General features: G+C 52.8%; 4 protein-coding genes and 1 pseudogene across 4 annotated transcripts; 4 read left to right on the plus strand and 1 right to left on the minus strand.

Annotated features, from left to right (window-relative positions):
• Positions 1-233: 233 nt before the first annotated feature.
• On the plus strand, positions 234-3,155 carry SAPIO_CDS7153 (Gamma-tubulin complex component gcp6; the record flags this gene model as incomplete). Its single annotated transcript, XM_016789065.1, has 2 exons — positions 234-348; positions 406-3,155. The coding sequence occupies 2 exons, from the start codon at positions 234-236 to the stop codon at positions 3,153-3,155; spliced, it is 2,865 nt and encodes a 954-aa protein (XP_016640892.1).
• Positions 3,156-4,385: 1,230 nt separating this feature from the next.
• SAPIO_CDS7154 (Histone deacetylase) lies at positions 4,386-7,897 on the plus strand (the record flags this gene model as incomplete). The annotated part of the gene is made up of 2 exons (XM_016789066.1): positions 4,386-6,845; positions 6,917-7,897. The coding sequence occupies 2 exons, from the start codon at positions 4,386-4,388 to the stop codon at positions 7,895-7,897; spliced, it is 3,441 nt and encodes a 1,146-aa protein (XP_016640893.1).
• Positions 7,898-9,056: 1,159 nt separating this feature from the next.
• SAPIO_CDS7155 (Histidinol phosphate phosphatase H) lies at positions 9,057-10,261 on the minus strand (the record flags this gene model as incomplete). Its single annotated transcript, XM_016789067.1, has 3 exons — positions 9,057-9,284; positions 9,372-9,980; positions 10,100-10,261. The coding sequence occupies 3 exons, from the start codon at positions 10,259-10,261 to the stop codon at positions 9,057-9,059; spliced, it is 999 nt and encodes a 332-aa protein (XP_016640894.1).
• Positions 10,262-11,321: 1,060 nt separating this feature from the next.
• Positions 11,322-12,263, plus strand: SAPIO_CDS7156 (annotated as a pseudogene; the record flags this gene model as incomplete).
• Positions 12,264-12,851: 588 nt separating this feature from the next.
• Positions 12,852-14,187, plus strand: SAPIO_CDS7157 (Mosc domain-containing protein; the record flags this gene model as incomplete). Its single annotated transcript, XM_016789068.1, has 2 exons — positions 12,852-12,866; positions 12,922-14,187. 2 exons carry the CDS (start codon positions 12,852-12,854, stop codon positions 14,185-14,187), a joined length of 1,281 nt encoding a protein of 426 aa, XP_016640895.1.
• Positions 14,188-20,872: the final 6,685 nt, after the last annotated feature.

Here is a 20,872-nt window from a genome sequence, read left to right on the forward strand (position 1 = left end):
TCTTGTGAGCTCAGGAAATTTGGAGCTTCTGGAGTTGTCGTTGTCTTTGGTGGGGCACTTTATTGGCAGCTGCCAACGAGTGGTTATTTTAGACCACACGTGCACCTAGAAATTCGACGACGCGACGCGCCGACAATCTTTAACGACGTCAATGTTTAGCAAGCTATTAAGGAAGCGATAGCTTTTAACACCCTCCAGATGATTTTATTGGAGAAAATAAATTCCTGCCCACCATGGCTGTTGACGACGAGGCGGCTGACATTTTTGCGATCCCCGATTTCTGGAAGTCGTCGAGCTGGCTAGCTGGAGATGGGCCCACCTCGAGCTTCTTTTCCCTCGACTTGAGGGGTAAGTTGTCCTTAATTCTGCGCCCAGAACCCCTGGTTGCTAACTACAATCCTATAGAAATTGACTCTCGTGTCAAGGTCGATCCAATACTCACCGACGACGAGGGATTCTTCCGACAGCCGGCCTTCGCTTCCGAGTCACAGCAGGATTCTACGTTAAACGACGAGCCGACGACGGAGGAAGAGTCTGAGCACTGCTTTTCGGAAGGGTCCGATAGTATTCTTGACCTTTGGCTTCTAGACGAACCCCGGGAGAAGGTCCCGGAATACAAATCGTGGGATACCTTTGGCGCGCAAGATGCGCCGAGACTTCAGGCTCTGTATGTCACGGAGGCGGGGCCGAACGTGTACGATGCGCTCCTCGGAGGGGAAGAAGATCCTCTAGATCTGAAAAACGGCGAACATGCGGTCGTCAATACAAAGACATACTTCTCGGCGCTGATGGCCGTTGCTGTCGGTCGCGAATCAGTCCTTTTCACCTACGATGCCAAGGTCTTTAAGCCTGTCTTGCCCAAGATGAGGATATCGGGTTATTCCGGTGACGTTTTGAGAGGAATACAGGACATGTCGGTAGGCTGCGGGGCAATGTTCCGTCGGTTGCGAAAACTCGTCGATTCGACGTATACGAAACATCCTACGCCCGTTCGGGTAGCTCTGGCGAGTGCTCTGGACACCGTGTTGGGGGTTATTGAAGCAACCATTGCAGTCGAAGGTCGACAAGCGCGATCGCTTCTGCAACTACAGCTAAAAATCAGGGGAATCTTCTCCATTTTGAGAGAGTTCGACGGTCTAGTCGGGGGCCTGAGGTCTAGCCATACGGACGATGCTATCCTCTCTCTGGTCTTCCGGCGGGCCATGGCTGCCGAGTACAAGGATGTGCATGTGCGGGACACGATGCGAGAGGTCCTGCAGAGAGTCTCAAGGCCTTGGCTCGACTTTATGGAGGAGTGGATTGGCACACGACCGGAGACTGGGATCCGGCTTACGAAGAATGACGTTGGACTACGGAAATGCTTCGTGAAGGTGGATAGCGAGATGTACGTTGATGATTTTGGCCAGGAAGTGGAAGATGTTGATTTTCGGTTGGATCGAGAGTCAGTGCCGGAATTTATACCGGACGATATTCTCGATGCGATTTTCGAGACGGGGAAGAACCTTCGGTTTATCAAAGCTAGCCATCCGAATCATCCACTCGCACGGCAGGAAAACGTATCTACCAATGACCCACCACGGAATAGCTGGCTTTACGATTGGGACTCGATCTTACGGCTCGAAAATAGGGTTGCGGATTATCAGGCAAGCTTAGCTTCTACATTATCGAGACTCAGAGCCGAGAACGACGATCAGCAAAGGCAAGACAACCTCACGTCGCTGAGCGGTCAAGAGGGCTTCGAGCTCCGAGTATTTGGGGCGGATGCATCTCAGATAGAACATCTCATTCTATCATCCATTCAAGAACTGGGCGAGCCCCTACGAGAGAATGTGAAGGAGGACAAGCTGAAAGTGATTGTCAAAAAACGACTCTCAGGCGGCCAACAAAATGAATACGAGGACCGCGGCCTAGACTTTAGTCCACACTGGTCACTTCTACCAGCATTATCCTTTGGGCCAATCGTGATGGCCCACGCCCGCATCGTCAACCGAGAGAGCCTACGGCTACTCTTCACGGCGCACGACCTACGCGGACATCTTCGAGTCCAGCGCCAGTTTCATCTCTTCGGCAATGGCATGTTTTGCAGTCGCCTCTCCCACGCGCTGTTCGATCCGGACCTGGAGACGGCGGAAAGGCAGCCCGGTGTCGCTCGCCAAGGAGGCGTCATGGGCTTGCGTCTAAGTGGCCGAGACAACTGGCCACCTGCGAGCTCGGAACTCCGGCTAGCTCTTATGGGGATCCTAGCCGAGAGCTACGCCTCGGAAAAGAACGCAGAGCCTCATGGGGGAGGGAGCTTAGAAGGCCCTCAGGACTTGCCGGGCGACCTAAGCTTCTCGGTGAGAGACATGTCGCCGGAAAATGTCGACAAGTGCATGGATCAGGACGCTCTCGAGGCCCTCGACTTTCTCCGCTTATCTTACAAGCCTCCACCGGCGCTAGCATCCATCTTCACCCCAGTGATCCTGGTGCAGTATGATCGGGTCTTCAAGGTGATGCTCAGAGTCCTCCGGTTAGTCTACGTGATCAACCAGCTCTTCCAGGACATCAACTCGCGAACGTGCAGGTGGTACAACCCGAGCAATGCCGCCGTCCGCTTCTGCTTCGAGGCACGTCACTTCGTGCACAGCATCGCCAGCTACTTTGTCGACGTGGGCATCTCGAAGACGTGGCGCGCCTTCGAATTCTGGCTCGACAAGGTCGAAAAGAATGTGGTGGGTGACGACGACGACCGCAACGATGAGAAAGGCACGCGGCACAGTCCCGAGCGGCTGCGGCTGTGCCACTCGTTGATCTTGGACCACATCATGCATGCGCTTTTACTCAGGAAGAGACAGCAGCCCGTTCTCGCGCTTCTCGAAGAGATTTTTACTTCGGTTTTGCAGTTTGCTAAAAGGGTTAGGACGACGCTCGATGATGCCGAGGAGGGACCCGAAGTGGGGGATTTGTACGGGGCGTTTAGGAAGAAGGTGGAGGTGTTTATCACGGTTTGTCGTGGGCTTGCGGAGAAGGGAGACTTGGGGTTGAGGAAGGAGGCAGAGGAGGTTATGGATGATGTTCAGGATGCGCTGGGGAGGGAGTTGAGGGAGAATAGTAATATTGGCTACTTGTTGATGAAGCTAGACATGTTTAACTATTACTGGAAGGGGACGAGATAAACCAAGTAAACAAACTGAGGGAAGCACCGTAAAATACAATACCACTTACACGATTATTTATTTCTCAGACATTTATTTACGTTTCTCTTACCTTGATTCTTCTGATGTTTATATATTCGCCCAAGTCTTATCAGCGCCAGTGTCGTTTTAGTGGCGCGTGGGCTATCAATTAATCTCTCGCCTCCCAGCTTGGTTGCCATGGCTATGATCTTGGATTCTCAATGCTACTTTCGATGTAAGTTCTGAATTGATGGATCATAACGGCAAGAAATGGAAACCAGTCTTGATGATTCTATCACAACGAAGAATTGGTATCGGTGCAGATGATGAGCGATGCAGCTCATTTCTTGACACCTCCGCTTGTCATGTCCGAAGTAATAACTAATACGAAGTAGAGCTTAAAAATTGCTTCTTTTCCCCAAAGAGCGGGAGCTGCAGAAGCGCACGAGCTCTTGAGCCTTAATTGGACCCTCCTGGCGATGAACAAATAATGGACAACTCTCCAAACGCAGCATCCGGAATCAATTCCATTGAGTAACAGCAATCGTAAATAATACTCAGCACTTTTACCTCAGTAAATCTCGAAATAATAATAATAATAATCGCCAACCCAGGTGCAAAGTACTTGTAGACTATGTACCTTTGTGGTAACCTAGGAGTCAAGGACCGTTGCTCCCTGCACGATGGAAACAAAGTTTCCTTTGTTAGTAAACACGTGACGGTACTACGCGCTGCGGTCCCTTGTTCCTGGATCCTTGCGCTGGATCCTTGCTCGGGGAGCCTGTCCGCCGCTGCTTGGAGCTGGAATTAATTAAAAAAAACGGTTGAACTCTCCTAATCGCGTCTCCTTGATTCACCCCTCCGTCCTCGAATCTTCGAGTCTCCCTAACTTTGAAGCTTTCGCGAGTTTCAACTTGTCGGTTAGACATACCAGGACTACGGCTTCCGTGAATCATATTGTTGTTTAACGATTAAGCTCGACTTGCGACGACTTATCTTGCATCCGCCGCCATCCATTCTTGGCGCTGCGCCCAATCAATACGCGCGCCTATTGACGACGTCTCTCTATTGTCATCCACCACCCGAAAACCCGCCTGCATGGAACCTTCCCTCTCACGATCTTCCAAATCTCAACCTCGCCTTGCGCTCGTTCACTCCTTCCTTCCGTCTTTGAGAGCATACCCTCGCAATCGGGCAAAGCCCTAATTCGGCTGCCACTCGTCGCCCATCATGGCTTTCAGATCTTCATCTTCCCGCCCTTCGATTTCTCGAAGGCAATCTTCTTCAGCAGCGAACTCGACGGCTTTTTCATCCAACGAGTCTCATGCTGCAGATCTCGCACTCTCACTGCAGAAGCTTACTCTTGCGACTTCTCCCTCTTCTGCCAAATCCCCAAGAGGCTCCAAGCCCGTTACCCCTTTCAAGGGCCCTTCTTCTACTTCTCTTGCGTCCCCATCACCAGCAGCAAATCACCCCAAACTGTCCCCACGCAGCCCCTCGCTAGGAAGAGCCTCGCGATCATCTACGCCTTCTCTTGTTCGAAAAGCTTCTACCTCTTCTCTGCGATCTCCAAGCGTTGGGCCTCGTCCCGGTCAATCTCTGTCTCGCAGGGCGAGTTCAGTCAACCTTTCAGCATCAATAGCCAAATCACCATTAGCCATGAGCGACGCACCACTTCCCGAGCCCAAGCCCGTGCTCACCGCCAACTCGATCGCCAAGGAGTTTTTCGTGGCAGATCTTCAATCGCACGAAGAGGACAAGAGCGGCCAGTCCACCGACGCCCTGGTCATTTTCCACGATTCGTGCTACGGCCATCGCTTCTCAAGGCCTAATTCGACGACCAACATCCTAAGCTCTATCGTCGAACGGCCCGAGCGGCTAAAGGCCTGCGCTCTTGGCGTCGCGGCCGCCTACGTCAAGCTCGGTGAGCGTCATGCCGATGGTCGGCATGCGCTTCACCCGAGGCTTGACCCGGCGTCGATCCCGAATCTGCCCTTCCGTATTCGGAAGGTTTCGAGGCGGCTCTCCCTCCTTTCCGCGGCCGTCGTCGCCGTCCACGGAAAGGAGTGGATGGAAGAGCTCAAGTCTATGTGCCAGTCGACGAGGGCCAAGCTCGCGGCCAACGAGCTCGAGGTCAAGAGGTGCAACAGCAACCTCCGGCCCGGGCAGGAACCCAAGCCGCAGTTCAACCAGGGCGACCTGTACCTCGGCCCCGAGTCCCTTGAAGCCATGGAGGGCGCTCTTGGCGCGGTGTGCGAGGCCGTGGACGCTGTTTTCACGTCCGGGCATCGTCGCTGCTTCGTCTCGATCCGCCCTCCTGGCCACCACTGCTCAGGCGACTATCCGTCTGGTTTTTGCTGGGTAAACAACGTCCACGTCGGTATCGCTCACGCCATGATGAACCACGGACTTACCCACGCCGCCATTGTCGATTTCGACCTTCACCACGGCGACGGCTCTCAAGCGATTGCATGGAGCCATAATCATCGTCACACCTACGGCAAAGGCCGCGGTGGCTTGTCCCAATGGAAGAAGTCGGCGATTGGTTACTTTAGTCTCCACGACATCAACTCCTTCCCTTGCGAAATGGGCAACGCCGAGAAGGTCACTAATGCTAGTTTGTGCATTGAAAACGCCCACGGCCAAAACATTTGGAATATCCATCTGCAGCCCTGGGATACCGAGCCCGAATTCTGGGCCCTGTACGAAAACCGCTATTCCGTACTCATCCGCAAGGCCGAATCCTTCTTGAAGGCCCAAACCGCCAAACTTCGCAACGCCAACAAGCCCGCCAAATCTGCCATTTTCATTTCCGCCGGCTTCGACGCCAGCGAGTGGGAGTCTGCGGGTATGCAGAGACACTCGGTCATGGTCCCCACCGACTTCTACGCCCGAATTACCCGAGATGTCGTGGAAATGGCATCCGATCCGGAAACGGCCACAGACGGACGTATTATCAGCGTCATGGAAGGTGGTTATAGCGATCGGGCAATTTGTTCTGGTGTTTTTAGCCATTTGAGCGGCATGGTGGCGACGCAGACTGGCAACGACGCAAAGTATCTCAACGCCGTGAAGGAGGAGATCGACGAAGATGTGGCCCCGGATTGCATGGCTCCGCACGGCCTTCTTTCTCAGAGCCGCAAGCGAACTTTCTCGTCCTCCTTCTCATTCGATCCGGCTTGGTGGTCGAGTACGGCCTTGGACAAACTCGAGCGTGCTGTAGCTGCCCCTACTCCGTTTGCCAAGAAACCTCGTCACGCCGTTCCTCCTACTTACAGCTCCCCCACCCATGCATCCACGGCCAAGGCAGTTGACCCCATCAATTTACGTCGAAGTCTTTCCGGTCTGAATGGTTCCTTCTCTCGGCCACCCACCCCTCCTCCCCCCGAGGTTCCTTGGACCATCGCCACGCAGGAACTTTATAGGCTTCTAGTTCCCGAGGATCGTCCAACGGAAAGCTGCACCATTGAAGAGATTGGTTCGATAGTTGCGCAGGCCAAGCAAGATTACCCTGTTTCCCCTCCGCCGGAGGTGGCGAGAGAGATACAGCTCCCCACGCCCCCGAACGGACCTACCAGGGCTGGGTTGAGGGATAGGCGAGCGAAGCCAATTGAGGCCATTCATGAGGAGGAGAGTGTAGATAAGCCAACCAAGGGTCGAAGGAAGACGACTGCTCATGGCTACGGATTGGTAATTTTTTTTTTTCTTTTTCCTTTTCAACACCCCTATATTTATATGACGGAAACTAACCGTTCGTGTAGCCCTCTTCCCGAGCTGGCACCGCTGAACCTCCTCAACCGGTCCGTCGCTCTGGCAGGCGCGCTAGCACCGCGTCTGTGCTCACAACCACCGCCGAAGACGAACTAGCGGTAGCCAGTGTAGCCAATATCAAGAGCCGCGGACTCGGCGAGAGCAGCAGCAATGCCAATGGCGGCATTCCCATCGCCCGCACTGGATCAGCCCCCTTCCTCCAAGTCAAGAAACCCCGAGCGGCGCCGGCGCCCCGGAAGGAGACGACGGCCAGGGCTCCCAGGGTCGGTGGAAGGAAGTCACCTACGAGAGGGGCGCGGAAGAGCCCGACAACGGCAACGAAGGCCGCAGCTGGAATTGTCACTCCCCAGGGATCAACACCAGAGAAGCCAGAGATTAAAATCTCTAGCTCCGACAATATACAGTCGAGTGACGAACCGGGTCTCGACCTGATAACTACGGGAATGAACAAGGTTAGAATCACGCTCGTCTCGAAGTCTCAGCAAGACAACCAGGAAAAGGCGAAGACGGCTAGTAGCACCGCGGCGGGGCCTGTCAAGCCAACTCCCCGTATCCGCTTCATCAAGAACGGCCAGCGATCCGGCAGCTCGTCACCCGAGACCACCCAGTCTCTTGGTGGAGTTTCTACCCCCGACACCTCGCCACCTAATCAGAAAATCCCCTCCATGCCGGTAACGAGCCCCATTGAGGAGAGGCCCATGTCCGCGTCTTGGGAGTCGCCCGATCCACTTGGCGTCCCGCTGCCCTCTAGCCCTATGAATGGCCTACCGGGCACGCCCGACAAGTTCGTGCGATACCAACCAGAGGGACCCACACCCGTCGCCGTGGCCATGAGCGAGCCTGTTAAGTTCCTCCCTCCGAACATGGCGACGCCGACTCCGATGAAGAGAGCGGATCTGCCCAGCTTTACCGCGACATCTGCCATTCCTTTCGCGCGTCCTTTGAACGAACCTTCGGGTGATGACCAGTAGCTCCTGGAATTCCAGGCAAAGCCGAAACCTCCGCTGTTGCCCATCAACGATATTCCGGAGACGCCCTCTGAAGTGAGAAGATGAGCGAGCGTGCTTCCTGCGAACGAATGGCAGAGTGGATACCTGGCTTACCTGGCTTTGGAATCTGCCTAGAAAACAGGACGCTTACAGTCGCGTCACTTGTTTTTCATCTCTTCTTCTTCTTCTTTTCTTTCGCTTCTCGCGTTACGTTACGCTCTTTTAATGCTGTTTTTTCTTCTTCGCAAACGAGGTTTTTACTTTACTCTTTCTCCGGGGGGGAGGTTGGAATGGTGTTGATGAATTGGTTTCCAGCATAGGGAACGAGGATCTGGCGCATAGGAGATTTGTCCCGTTTGTCCGCCTCTTTTACATGGACTTGTTTATATGAACTGGCAACCTGGGAATATTCGAATTTTCTCTCTTCCGTTTCTTACATACATTCAGGGGAATCGTTCAGCATGCGCGCCTTGAGGCAGTTGAGCTTTTTTTTTTTTTTTTTTTTTTTTTTTTTTTTTTTGTTTCCTGATTTTTATTCTTCTTTTCGGAATCGGAGTTTAGCTTCGCGACCTCGTGGTTTCGGTCTGCGAAGAAAAAGAAAATGGTTGGAAGATCAAAGATACCCCCCAAAGCACGCGAGGACAGATTTGCGATTGCGACTCTTTTATTTTGATTTCTTGCTAGCAATACTTAGTTTATTCTGTTCACTGTTCAACCTTGATGTGCTCAGTGTCCTCTATGTGTGTCCGTGGATCGAAATGTAGTCCGAGATACGGTTCAACTTCAGCAGGTTCAAAGAGTGGTATAAACGTCAGCCCGGGCATGTTTAATGGTGACCGAGGAACTATTCTAATCCTATGCCACGTAAAGGCTCATTCACTCGTTGCGCAAGGGCTCTTCGAACGTTTCACAGTTCAAGCAAGGCCCTCTTATCGGAGCCAACGAAAGGCATAGTCGGAGTAACGTGCGACTGAGACTCGACCACGAGTTCGTATAACGGATTTTGATTCTCTTGAGGGGATCGAGTATGTAGTATATGATACCACTTGCCCCTTCTTCTATAATCTACCCTATTCGATCTTGTCCTAAAAGGAGAGTTATACACAGGTACAGCAGCAGCTCGTTTTCCCGTTCATTTTTATTACACTTTAAGACTCCCCCTAAACTCTGCAATCGACACACTCTTCTCCGTCAAGGTGGCCTTCGCACCCCCGTCAACACCGGGATGGGGCGTCCGCTCGAAAGTCCAGAGTTCCGAGACGCCGAGGCTCTCAAGGTAGTCGAGGCCGCGGATGTAGTTTGTGGCTACTTGGGCGATGCCGTGGCTGTCGTCGGAGAAGGTGAACTTGCCGCCCAAGGATAGATATTCCTAAAAAAAGACAAGTTAGAAAGTTGTTTCAGCGTCAAAGGAAGCCATATCCAGCACCGAATAGAGCTCTTTTGCTTGCACACTTACCTCCGCAATCGCCCTACACGGGTAAGGCTCACTAAGACCCTTCCGCAAAGCACTGGTATTACACTCCAACCACGCGCCACTCTCCACAACAACCCTCAAATTCCTCACAATCCTCTCCCAAACTCCCTTCCACGTCCTCACATCCCTACTAGCAGCCCGCTTCTCCGGCGCCTGCTGCTCATGATCACTCAACAGCCTCACGAGATCAAAATGCCCCACAACTCGCGGCTTCAACGTCCTCAACATCTCATACTGCTCATCGTAATACGCTTCGAAAAACACCTCGTCGTCTTCTTTGCCTTCATCCCTGGGCTGCTGCTCGGAAAGCACGGAGGTGCGCGCGCGGAGGTAGGTCGCGCGGTCGAAGTCGATGGGGATGCCGCGCACGTGGTGGAGCGAGCCGATGAAGTAGTCGATTTGCGGGTAGAGGGAGGGGTTGGCGAGGCGGAGGACGTGGGGCGCGTCGGAGGGGCGAATGAATTCGCCTTCGAAGGCGATGAGGACGTGGAGGGTGGGAGCGTATTTGAGCTGCAGGCGGGAGGCTTCGACGAGGTAGGCTTCGTGGCGGGGGGCCAGGGCGGCGAGGGAGGCTTGGGGGGAGGGTTCAAGCTGGGTGTTAAGAGGTGAAATGTTAGAGTGAAGAGAATAGGAAAGGGTTGAGTGAGAGTAAGAAAGAGAGTGTGTGGGAGTGAGTGTGTATATATATGTATATGGATATATTATTTTACCTCTTCGGGGTAGAGGTCCTCGATGCTGTAGCGCGGCATGTGTTCTGTGAGACCTATCGTCTTGAAGCCGAGGGCAATGGCTTGCTGGATGACTTCCTCGAGAGCATCTTTGGCATGGCCGGGGCAGAATTGGCCCGAGTGGGAGTGCATTGTGAAGGCCATCTTGTGTGACGGCGGCCGAGAGAGGCGCTGAAGAAGCTGGATTTGCTGGATTTGCTGTCAACCGCGGTTAGTATTTTGTGTGTGGATGTAAGCTTGCCTAACTTGGAGATTTCAGATCTGATGCCCACCTTAGCCTAGTTTAAGGGTATCGGGGGATGGGATGAGTTGAATGGGGTGAGGATAAGAACGAGGATGAGTTCGCGCGATGAAGAGACGTGAGCTGGTGAGTCAAAGAGAGCTCGAGAGCTTGAGGGATACAAGCGTAGGGACTTAATGGAGAGAGAGCGGGGTGATGAGGGGCACTTTGGCTTATCAAGTCCAAATTCTCAGCGCACAACTGATGCAAACTCGAGGGAATCTGGACGACGGCCTTTACTTCTTTTACACATGCCCGAAATGCAAATGCACCCATTGATCCCCGACGCGTCCGAGGAGAATAGAATCATAGAATATCATGGTAGCTTTGCTTTCCCTCTTCAGTTCAACCCCATGTTGCACGTTGCCGCATTGCGCCTCTCCCAATGGTTGATCAAGTATTAGTTAATTCGTATGTATCGATCGAACGCATTGATGTACCCCAACTTTGTAACTTCGTATTCGTTCATCTCATGTACAAAGAAAGTACGTACTCTGACTCGGCTTCCGCTTCCCCCGCCTCCTCCGCCTCCTCCGCGTCTGCCCCGGAGAAGAGAAGATCAATTGATACAGTCTGGCATGTGATCGATGTCCAAATAAGAAGGCTCATCCTCGAACCTCATCATCGCGTTTTTGCTTCGTCTGGGTTGGAGACGAAGCAAAAACACGATGGCTCGCAGCCGATATCGCGTGCTGCATTGCATTCCGAGACCGAGAGCGGGGGGACCAATTGATCCAATCCAGCTTAACCAATCTGCCTATTAACCAGGTATAATTGTAGTAATTGTAATCGTGATCGATTCGAACACCCTCGACCAGAGAGACCTGTAGACATCCTCTAGCCTCCCTTCGTACCAACACCACATCTCATATCGTAACATTCTCTTCGCAGCTCTTCGTCCTCATCCTCCTCACACACTCCGTCATGCCCTCCTTCCACCTCCCCTCCTCCTCCACCCACTCCGCCTGGTCCCGCTCCCTGCCCCCCGCCCTCACCATCCCCTCCGGCTCCACCATAACCCTCGACCTCCCCGACGCCAGCTCCAACCACATCACCCCCTCCAACGCCGCCACCGCCCTCGCAACCTTCGACCTCTCCTCCGCCAACCCCGTCGTCGGCCCCATCCACGTCACGGGCGCCGAACCGGGCGACGTCCTCCGCGTCGACGTCCTCGACCTGCAGACCGCCGACTACGGCTGGACCGCCATCTTCCCCGGCTTCGGGCTCCTCGCCGATGAGTTCCCCGATGCGCATCTTAAGATTTGGGATTTGTCACGCGCTGCGATCACGGGGCGGGCGGACTTTCAGCCGGGGCTATCGATTCCCGTGAGGCCGTTTTTGGGCATCATGGGCGTAGCGCCTGCTGAGGAAGGAGAGCATAGCACGATTCCGCCGTACGTTACGGGCGGGAACATCGACTGCCGCCACTTGACGGTCGGTTCCTCTCTCTACCTGCCCGTCAAAGTCGCCGGCGCACTCTTCTCGTGCGGCGACGGCCACGCGGCCCAAGGCGACGGCGAAGTCTGCGGCTCCGCCGTCGAGACACCCATGAAAGCCACCATCTCCCTGACCGTCGAGAAGAACATGCCCTGGGTGAAATCCCCCCACTACGTCAGCCCCCCGAGCCGCGCCGAGGAGCTCGCCATGGGAGAGTACGCTGCTATGGGTATTCACGCTGACTTGCTCGAGGCGACGAAGGAGGCTACGCGCGGGTTGGTCGCTTGGATAGAGGCTGAGAAGGGGCTTTCGAGGACGGATGCGTATTTGTTGGCTTCTGTGGCTGCGAATTTGAAGATTGTTGAGGCGGTGGATATGCCGAATTATGCTGTTTCATGCTCTATTCCCTTGAGCATATTTCGATTTTAGATGACCTATGTACATATATTTCGGGCGCCCTATATTCCTGTTTCTTTCTATATGTTCCCTTTTGTATAGCAGTTTGGTCTGCCCCGTTTCCCAGTTTTGTCACCAAGTAAAAGTAGAAGAGAAACGGCGGACCTCGTCTGGGGGCTTAACTCCTCCTTATTGCTAACAGTTTCTTGCCCGTTTCGGCAGCTCAACAGAGAACGCCATCACATCCTGGTTCGCCGTCTTTTTTTCTTTTTTAGGAAATTTCCGCCCTGCTTAAATGTAATCCGCGCCCTAATACGTAAGAACACCCCCCCCCCTTTCTAGAAATCCGCCCTGCTTCACAGAAGATGACCACGAGTTGCCGTCCGACTGCTTCCTATATATCTATCAATATATACACATATATATATTCTTGATATTTTCCCTTTCCTTTTTCATGAGTTACCCTAAGTCTAGAATATCTCTGCTTTAAAGTGCGATTTCTTTTCTCTCGCAAGCATGTAAACTGAGTCACCTACACAATTGAACTTTGCTGGCGAAGCTGAGAATCGGCTCTGTGAATCCTCGGAATCTGATCCAATACTTCCCGTCAATATCATCGCAATGAAGATAACAGGTGTAAGAAAAGCCTTTCAAGCCCACTCACCAAAACTCCAACTAACGTCCTCACCAGCTCTACTTCTACCCCATAAAAGGTCTCAGGGGCATCCCCCTAACATCCGCCCATCTCACCCCCCAAGGCATCAAATACGACCGCCGCTTCATGCTCTGGAGTCTCAACGAAGACGGGTCCCTCCGCACTAAGATTCAAGTCTTCTCTAACCCAGAATGCGCTCTCTTCGAGCAGCAGGTCGTAGGGCTATCGGATGAGAGCGATGATGACTCGGATGACGACATCCCTCTCACCAATGGCAAAGCGGTCGAGGGCGACAACAAGCCAGCCCCGACCATCATCGTCCGCTACATCACCCCAAAGAAACCCCTCCTCCCAAAACACCCCGCCCACGATACCCCGCTCACAGTCCCCCTCCGCCCGGACACTACGACCTTGGACCCCGCCACCATTGACATGTATCGGAGCTCCACGAAAGCCTACCGCATGGGCGACGCTTACGATGCCTGGTTCTCCGCCTGCCTCGGCTTCCCCGCCGCTCTCATCTACATCGGCGACGGCAGGCGGCCGCAGCTGGGATTTTTACCCCTAGCGCCGGCGCGGAAGCCGAAAAGGAGTGGCGCAGGGTTGCTTTTGAGCTTCGTTGACCTTGTTCTCGGATACATTTCCGCGTGTCTCTTTTATCTCCTGACCTTTCCACTCTTGTTTGGTTACGACGAAGGGGGAGGGAAAAGAAGAAAAGACCGAGTTCACGAGAATGCACAACCACCGTGGATTACCTTTGCGGACATGGCACCCTTCCTAGTCGTCTCCGAATCATCCCTCGCCGATCTCTCCTCACGCGTCGGCGACTCTAAACCCCTCGAAATGCACCGATTCCGACCCAATATCATCATCGGGTCGTCGTCGCCATCTACGGATAATCATGCCATCTCCGACGACGACCTTCGGCCCTGGGACGAAGACTTCTGGGCCGAACTCTCCGTCTCCGGCTCGCCCACCCTACAACTCACCGGGAACTGCGCACGCTGCGTCTCCGTCAACGTCGACTACGAAACGGGTCGTCCGACCGAGGGCAGGCGGGGCGCCGTGCTAAGGACTATGGCCGCTACGCGCCGCGTCGACAAGGGGAAGAAGTGGGAGTCCATCTTTGGCCGGTATGCCTCTCTTGTCACCGTGCCTCGACGAGGCCTTCTTGGCTGGTGGGAAGGAGGAGGGAGAGAAGACCCTGGGAAGCTGAGGAAGATTGCTGTTGGGGACGAGGTGCGTGTGACGAGGAGGAACCAGGAGAGAGATGTTTGGGATTGGCCCTCGCTAAAGGGCTAAAGGGACCGTAAAGGAAAATGAGGCGAGGCCTCGGGTCAGTTCGAGAATGCATTGAGGAAAAGGAAAAGAAAATGTGGCAAGGGGACGAGTTGGCTCTCGTCGAAGAGAGAGAGGGAGAGAGAGGAAGAGAGTGTGGGGGATACAACGCCCCTCGTTTTTCTACCCCCTCTCACAATGTGAACGTGGCCAATGACGGCAACGCAGAAGCCGAATTCGGCAATCGTAATTGACGAGACTCCCTCAAAGGGGATTGATTGATTGCTGATCAGTGTAACCCGGGAACGTGTTTATGAAAGAAATGCCGTGTCCCCCTCGAGTTCCAGTCCGCCCTACCGCCCAGCTGGCATTGGGTGGTGGTAGAAGAAAACACACCTCCGGCACTTTCTCTCTCTCGGGTCCTGACGGCCGTCCGTCCCTTTTGTACCACCCAACCTACGTTTCAAGAGACGGTAGTGAGCCTCCTCTACCTTTCCACCTTTTCTTCCTTTCCCTCGTAGATAATTCCTCCATCTTCCCGTCGTCACCGAAGCATCGAGGGAAGGGAGAGAAAAGAAGAGGAGGAAAGAGAAAGGGGGGTAGGCGGTAGGCGGTAGCGGGTAGGGGAGAGAATCCACTACCTCTCTGTCCAGTAGGCGTCAGGAAGGTTGCATGCAACACGGCAAATCATCAAATCTCCAGCATGTAGTATTGGACGCATGCCTCAGGGCCCTGCCATGCAGTGCACCGATACATCCGCTGGGCTGTAACAGCCCAGTCCCAATACCATTCGTCGACGACGATCTCTCCCGTCGACAACACAGCAGTACCCCTTTCGCCTTACCCGGCCCCGGATAGGCCGAGCTGCATCTTCGATCGTCATCCCGTTTGCGCAAACATCCCAAATCTTGCCGTGTTGCCCACGTTACTCACTTTCGCCCTGAGCCCGCCTGGTTGGTCGTCACTCCCCCTCCCCCAGTCCTGCACCTTTCCGGGCTTCCAAATCATTGATGTTTGCTGGAGCAATCTTAAGATCCGTTCGCTTTTCCCGAATAGAATGGAAATGGAATGTTCTATGAGAGCCGAGAGCGGCATGTTTTCCTTTCTATGCCGTTCTTCCCCGCCATTCCACGCCCTTATCCTGCTTCTTACTTCCCCTTCGGTCAATGCTTTTCTTTCTTCCTTCCAGGTCCTCAGAAGCAAACTTTTCCATGCAAGGCTCTTTGCAGAATTACCACCCGCCTAGCGCAGAAGAGAGGAAGAAGGAAATGAATGGGTTAAAAAAACCAGGTAGTAACGCGAGATCTCGCTAACGTGGCAGACCCAGGGTAACGATATAACCCCTGTCATCTTCCATCAAAATGCCTGGCGAATGTTCCTACCATGTCACCGAAGGGTAGCACCCGAGGTCGTTCATCTTCGCTGGCTGTCAGATGTCACTCACCGGGGTCAGAAAAATAAGATGGTGCGCAGTATTTGTGGAGAGCTACGCCCTGGTCTCGGGCCCTTGATGAGTCGTAGAAGAAGCAATTTCCTGTCTGCCCCCCAACACGTACGCACATCAACTGAGTCGCCGCGGTGTCCTCAACATCATGTAGCCCGTGCATGACGCAGCACACGACAACGCTCATTGTCATGGGGGAGAAGCAGGGTTTCAAAATGAAAACATGAGAGTTTGTTGGCTTTGCACGCCACATACATGCGTCGCAGCACCGGATCCCCACAGCGTTGGGACAGGCCAGCATCCGGGAGTCACCTGTCAGAAAGGGCAAACTCCGAAGGGCTGCTGGAGACTCTGATAATCAGACACCATGTTGGGTCAAACTGGTTCCATAATACGCAACAGTCGTCCAGTCTCTCGGTTGCACAGTCGCATCCTAACCCCGCCCGCCCACTTACACGCACACCTTCCAACTCCCAGCCTCATGTCGCACAGCATGCCCTGTTATCGAGGCTTCGGCATACCTGCCGAGGCAATCAGGGACCTAAGACACTCTCATCTCCCACGTTGCATTTCCCTTCCTCCTGAATACACACCCGGTGTACGCTCGAGGCTGGGGCGTGTTGAACACTCGAACCTGTTGGTCCAATCATTGCCGGCTTCCTTGTCTCGACTTCTTCCAAACATCCGATTCAACATACCCCCCCTAACAGCAGCGGCCCGACCGTGCGGCGTTCTAGAGGCCGTGGAAGCATAGCTTAAACCCGTTCTTTTTGTCTTCTTTTGTTCAGTTCACTTGGGTAGTTGGTGTGACCAAGGCTGATTCTAGGTGTTCAAGGTGAGGGCGAGACCGGAATCCTAAAGGCCGCATGGCTGCATCTGATGTTTGCTTCTCTTAACAGCAATCGCCGAAGAAGGAGTAAAAGCAAATCCTAGAGCTTGAAATCATCTGCAGATTAGACTCTGGACCAGCAAGAGATCGAAAAGCAATGCCTCGATCAAACACGGTGCCCCTGCTGCGAGAGAGCAAGAGAAAAGGAAAAGTAGAAGGCATACAGAAGTGTATATACCCTCTGCTCTCGACCTCAATACAACACTCAATACAACACAGAAAGCGCTTGAAGGTTAAATTCTAGTTCATATTGATAGTGGCGGTAACCTGCTCATGCAGGGAAGCCTCGAAAATAAACGCCATCCACTCTAAAAAGGGATATAAAAAATGAAAATCCAGTATTGCTATGCAAGTTTGTCTAACCATAAGATTCGTAGTTTCCGTTAGCTCTGGCCTCACTGAAGACAAAGAGGGAAATGAATACGAAACAAGAAACATGAAAGAAAACTGCAATCTAATTCCAGATCCAGCCTATACGGCAATCCCTTTATACAATTCGCCTTTTTCCCGTCCCATACCAATTGTTGGTTTTTCTCTATCAGTCCATCGCTTGCTTCCAGTACGAAAAAAAAAAAAAAGAAAAACGAAATGAAAAAAAAAGGCAAAGATATACAAGGCAGAGGAGTGAAGATTCCGAACACATGCGACGGGGGAAACTACGGGCTCTGCCCGAGTATGAAAATCAAAAGTGGTAGGTAGACTGGGAAAAATACCCGCTCAAGGCTCGCCGGGCCGCCAAAGTCGGGACAGAAGCCCGGGCGAGATCTCAAGACGGATGGACCAGAATTGACCCCGAAAGTTCCTGACTAGACGAGGGTCCTCTGAGACCGCTGAATACCATTCAAAGGGTCATTAGGAGAAGTGAAGTGGCCTCATCGTGCATGATTGAAAATCGTTCAGCCATGGACACCGGTCAGACTGCCAAAAGGAAAAAAAGCAATCGTCGAAGGAACGGTGTGGGATGGGGAAGGACAGCGCCGTCGATCTTATGCAATCATGATGCCGGGAGGCTCGCGTGTGTTCGGATGACTTGGAAAAGGAACCATAAAAAATTTGGAATCGTAAGCGGCCATAAAGTCGTTCGTCGCGGAGATGAGAGTGAAGGAAAAAGAAAAGATGAACAGCCAATAATCGAGTTGTAAAGCCTGTTCTCGCTTCGGCCAAGTCAGTTATGGATCTTCTGGTTACAGAGGGTGATGAAACCCATTCCGCTCCGTGCCAATTTCCAGGTATACAGTTGAGAGCGGTTTTTTTTTTCCAGTTCTTTTTGGGGGGCCTGGAGATCCATGAAAATGGCAGTTGGGGGCGGAAGAGGACAATTCGGCTTGATGAAGAAGCGAGCCGATTTTTTTTCCTTTTCTTTTTTTGGTATGGGTCCTTTTCCAAGGCAAGTCCAAAAAAAGGGAAGAAAAAGGCCTCGCTCTCGCTTGGCCGCTTCTCTATTCCGCTTGGTGGGGTTTCAGGGTTGTGAAGAGGGCGTGTTTCTTGCATACGTACCGGGTGTTGTACCTGCATCTTGCTGCATTGGGGCCGTTCCACACGGTGATGTGGACCAAGGAGGGGGTCCATCTGTCGATGCTTGGAAATTCGTATGTGGCCCGAGGCTGCAACCATTTTAGGCACTTTGAGTGCAAGGCCTACATGTGTGCAACTTGCAGTACCGGCACTCAAAGATAGCCCAGTGTGGACCGGAGTGGCATATGTTGCACGTCCATTGGATCAAAGTGCTATCCGACTTGACGAGCTGGAAGGAATGCGCGCAATTGCTAGGAACGGCCATGGCTGCATTCGTGCCAGACTGGGTGCATTTCTTAGATGACGTGGTGCGGCACATCTTGGGAGCCGAGGGATCGGGAACCTTGACTTTGTTGCGAATAGGAAGAAGGCTTCTTAGGCTCCTTGCAAGTTTTCAAGGTCGCCAAGATCTAAAAATGGCCGCAGTCCCCAGACGAGGTCGGCGGCAAGGTTCTAGAATAAGTCGTCTCCAGTTAGCCATGTCACCGAGATGCCACTTAGAAGGAGGTGTGCAAGGTCCGGAAGTCATCATCCTCGCATATGCATGTGTAAAGCAGCAACCGCCATGGTGCGCAGGAGGGCGAGGTATTTGATGGCATCTCATGACAGACTTACGGTTTAAATAAGATGAGGAAAAAAACGAATGTCCTATTTCGTACGCCGAGGAAACCTAGCAGGTGACGTGGCGTTGGACGGAGAAAATCGCAAGATGAGAGTCGGTAAATGGAATGGTGAAGACCGGGATCAAGGGTCGTATTGAAATGACGATTTCAAACGTGGGTTGGATTTCCAAAGAGGGATAAAGGTCGTGAGCTTTAATAGGATTTCTGCTCGGTCTCGGAACGAGGGAAGGAAGCACCAAGGATGCTGTGTGGTTTCTTCCTCTGACGTTATCTTGCTGTTTGTTAGGAAGGCGCGTTCCTGCTTTGTTGGCGGTTCTCAGAGAGTACGGCTGCGACTGCCGAGTTGAACAAGATCTTGTGGATCCTATAACAACCGAAGGCGGAAGGTGCGACTTTCTTGGTAATGGAAGTGGATGATTGGAAGGGTGGTGGTCGAAGTGGCACGTTGTCCTTTGCCAGGTCGTAATGGTTGGATATTGGAGAAGTGTAGACTAGAGTCGTGAGGGCGAGTGTTGAGCGTTGAGCGTTGAGGTGTGAGATGTGAGATCTGGGGCTTGATGCGAGAGAGTGTGTAGCTCTGCTGGGGAGCTCTTATATAGAGGGGAACGGTTATTGAAAGTGGTCAAGTGTGAATGGTTATTGTAAGTGGTGATAGAGGTTGATACAGCGCGGATGGGGCGAGGGGGGAGTCCGCCTTTTGTATATGCCTGGGAGAATGGATGCAGAGACACAAGAGATTGATGTTGATATTCGGGAATGGACCGGAGGAGTGGACTCTGGTGAGGCTGTGGACCCTACTTATAACCTCGTCACATCAAACAGAGGAGGGTGTGTGCCAACTACCGGGTGTGAGGTGTGATTCTGGCCGTGAGGGCAAGTTTGTGTGGATATAATTGATGTGTGTTGGTGTCTGCGCTGCGTCTCCGCGTCGGTGCAGGATAAGAGCACTCGTATGGTTGATATAGAAGCCTGGGCTCGCATAACGGAAGGTATACGTGAGCCGACATCAAATCCAACGGGCCCTGGTCCGGCCGGGGATCATCGACCATTAACAGACGACAGCAAGTTTGTTGTGGTCCGAGACAGACGATAATACCAAACCACACTCTGAAGTTCGAAGAAACGGGTGTCGATTCACACCTTGAGTGTGTACGTAGAAACGAGTGGAGAAGGGGGTGCAGGTACAACCCGTTGTCGGATCGGAGACCGAGGACTGGGGGAAGAGAGGACGGGAAGAGGAAGGGGAAGAAAATTGGAGCAAAGGAATCAAAAGGACGGCTTGAACTACCAACTAACGAACGACCCAAGTGCGATATTAGCATTTAAGGGAAGGGGAATGCGAGAGAGAGAGAGGGGAGTGGGCAACGGAAAGCACGGGCTCCAAAGTAAAGCCGACTACTGGAAAACGAGACCAAACGGATTAGGGATTACATCAACGGCAGGCCATGTGCAAACTCTAGTTTTGGGTGTATCAACCACCGGTGACCCTTGGGCCACGCTTGATAACGTTGCCTCTTACCGAGTAGTCTTGGTATGGGAAGACTTGGGGAGTTGTCGGTCTTACACGTTCTAACTTCTGGGGTGCCACGGACTCGCAAAGTCTGGTCCGGAAACAGCTTCCTATTTTCCACTCTGGAGCGACACGGTTGAAAGTTTCGGTCACGCTGCTTTGAACTACGACAAAAACGGAGTATTATGGCAAGGATCATAGGGCAATCCACAGACGGGGGTACATTTGTCTAATACAGGCATCGGCGATGGGGCCTTCAATCGTTAACGTGCGATGTGTTCCATGGCTTCTCCTACCTTCCTCAATACGGGGTTGCCAAATTCACAGGCACCAATACATTGTACATATATACTGTCATGGATACAGACGGTAGTTGTGTCTTTTTGGAGGGGGGTACTGGTAATGCAATGTTATTTTTCCAATTGACCCATCCATCCATCCATCCATCCATCCATCCATCCATGTAAATAGTAATACATCAATCATTGATTGATACTTTGCACATAGGTGCGGGCGGGACAATGGGTCAATCAAATGTCCACTGGCGCTGACGAAGTTCCAGTTGTCAGGGTGCTGCAGTCTAAGACTAAACTGGTCAGTCATGGTGCCGTTTCTGGGTAGTGCCCTGTCTATAGCAGGGAGGTTCGAAGAAGTTAGCGGCTCTTATGACGTTGCAAGTAGAGGTACTTCGACCTCATCCCACTCTGGGACGCTGTTCAAGGTCTAGG

Source organism: Scedosporium apiospermum, assembly GCF_000732125.1.
Source record: "Scedosporium apiospermum strain IHEM 14462 chromosome Unknown SEQ_SAPIO_0110, whole genome shotgun sequence".
NCBI classification, from domain to species: Eukaryota; Fungi; Ascomycota; class Sordariomycetes; order Microascales; family Microascaceae; genus Scedosporium; species Scedosporium apiospermum.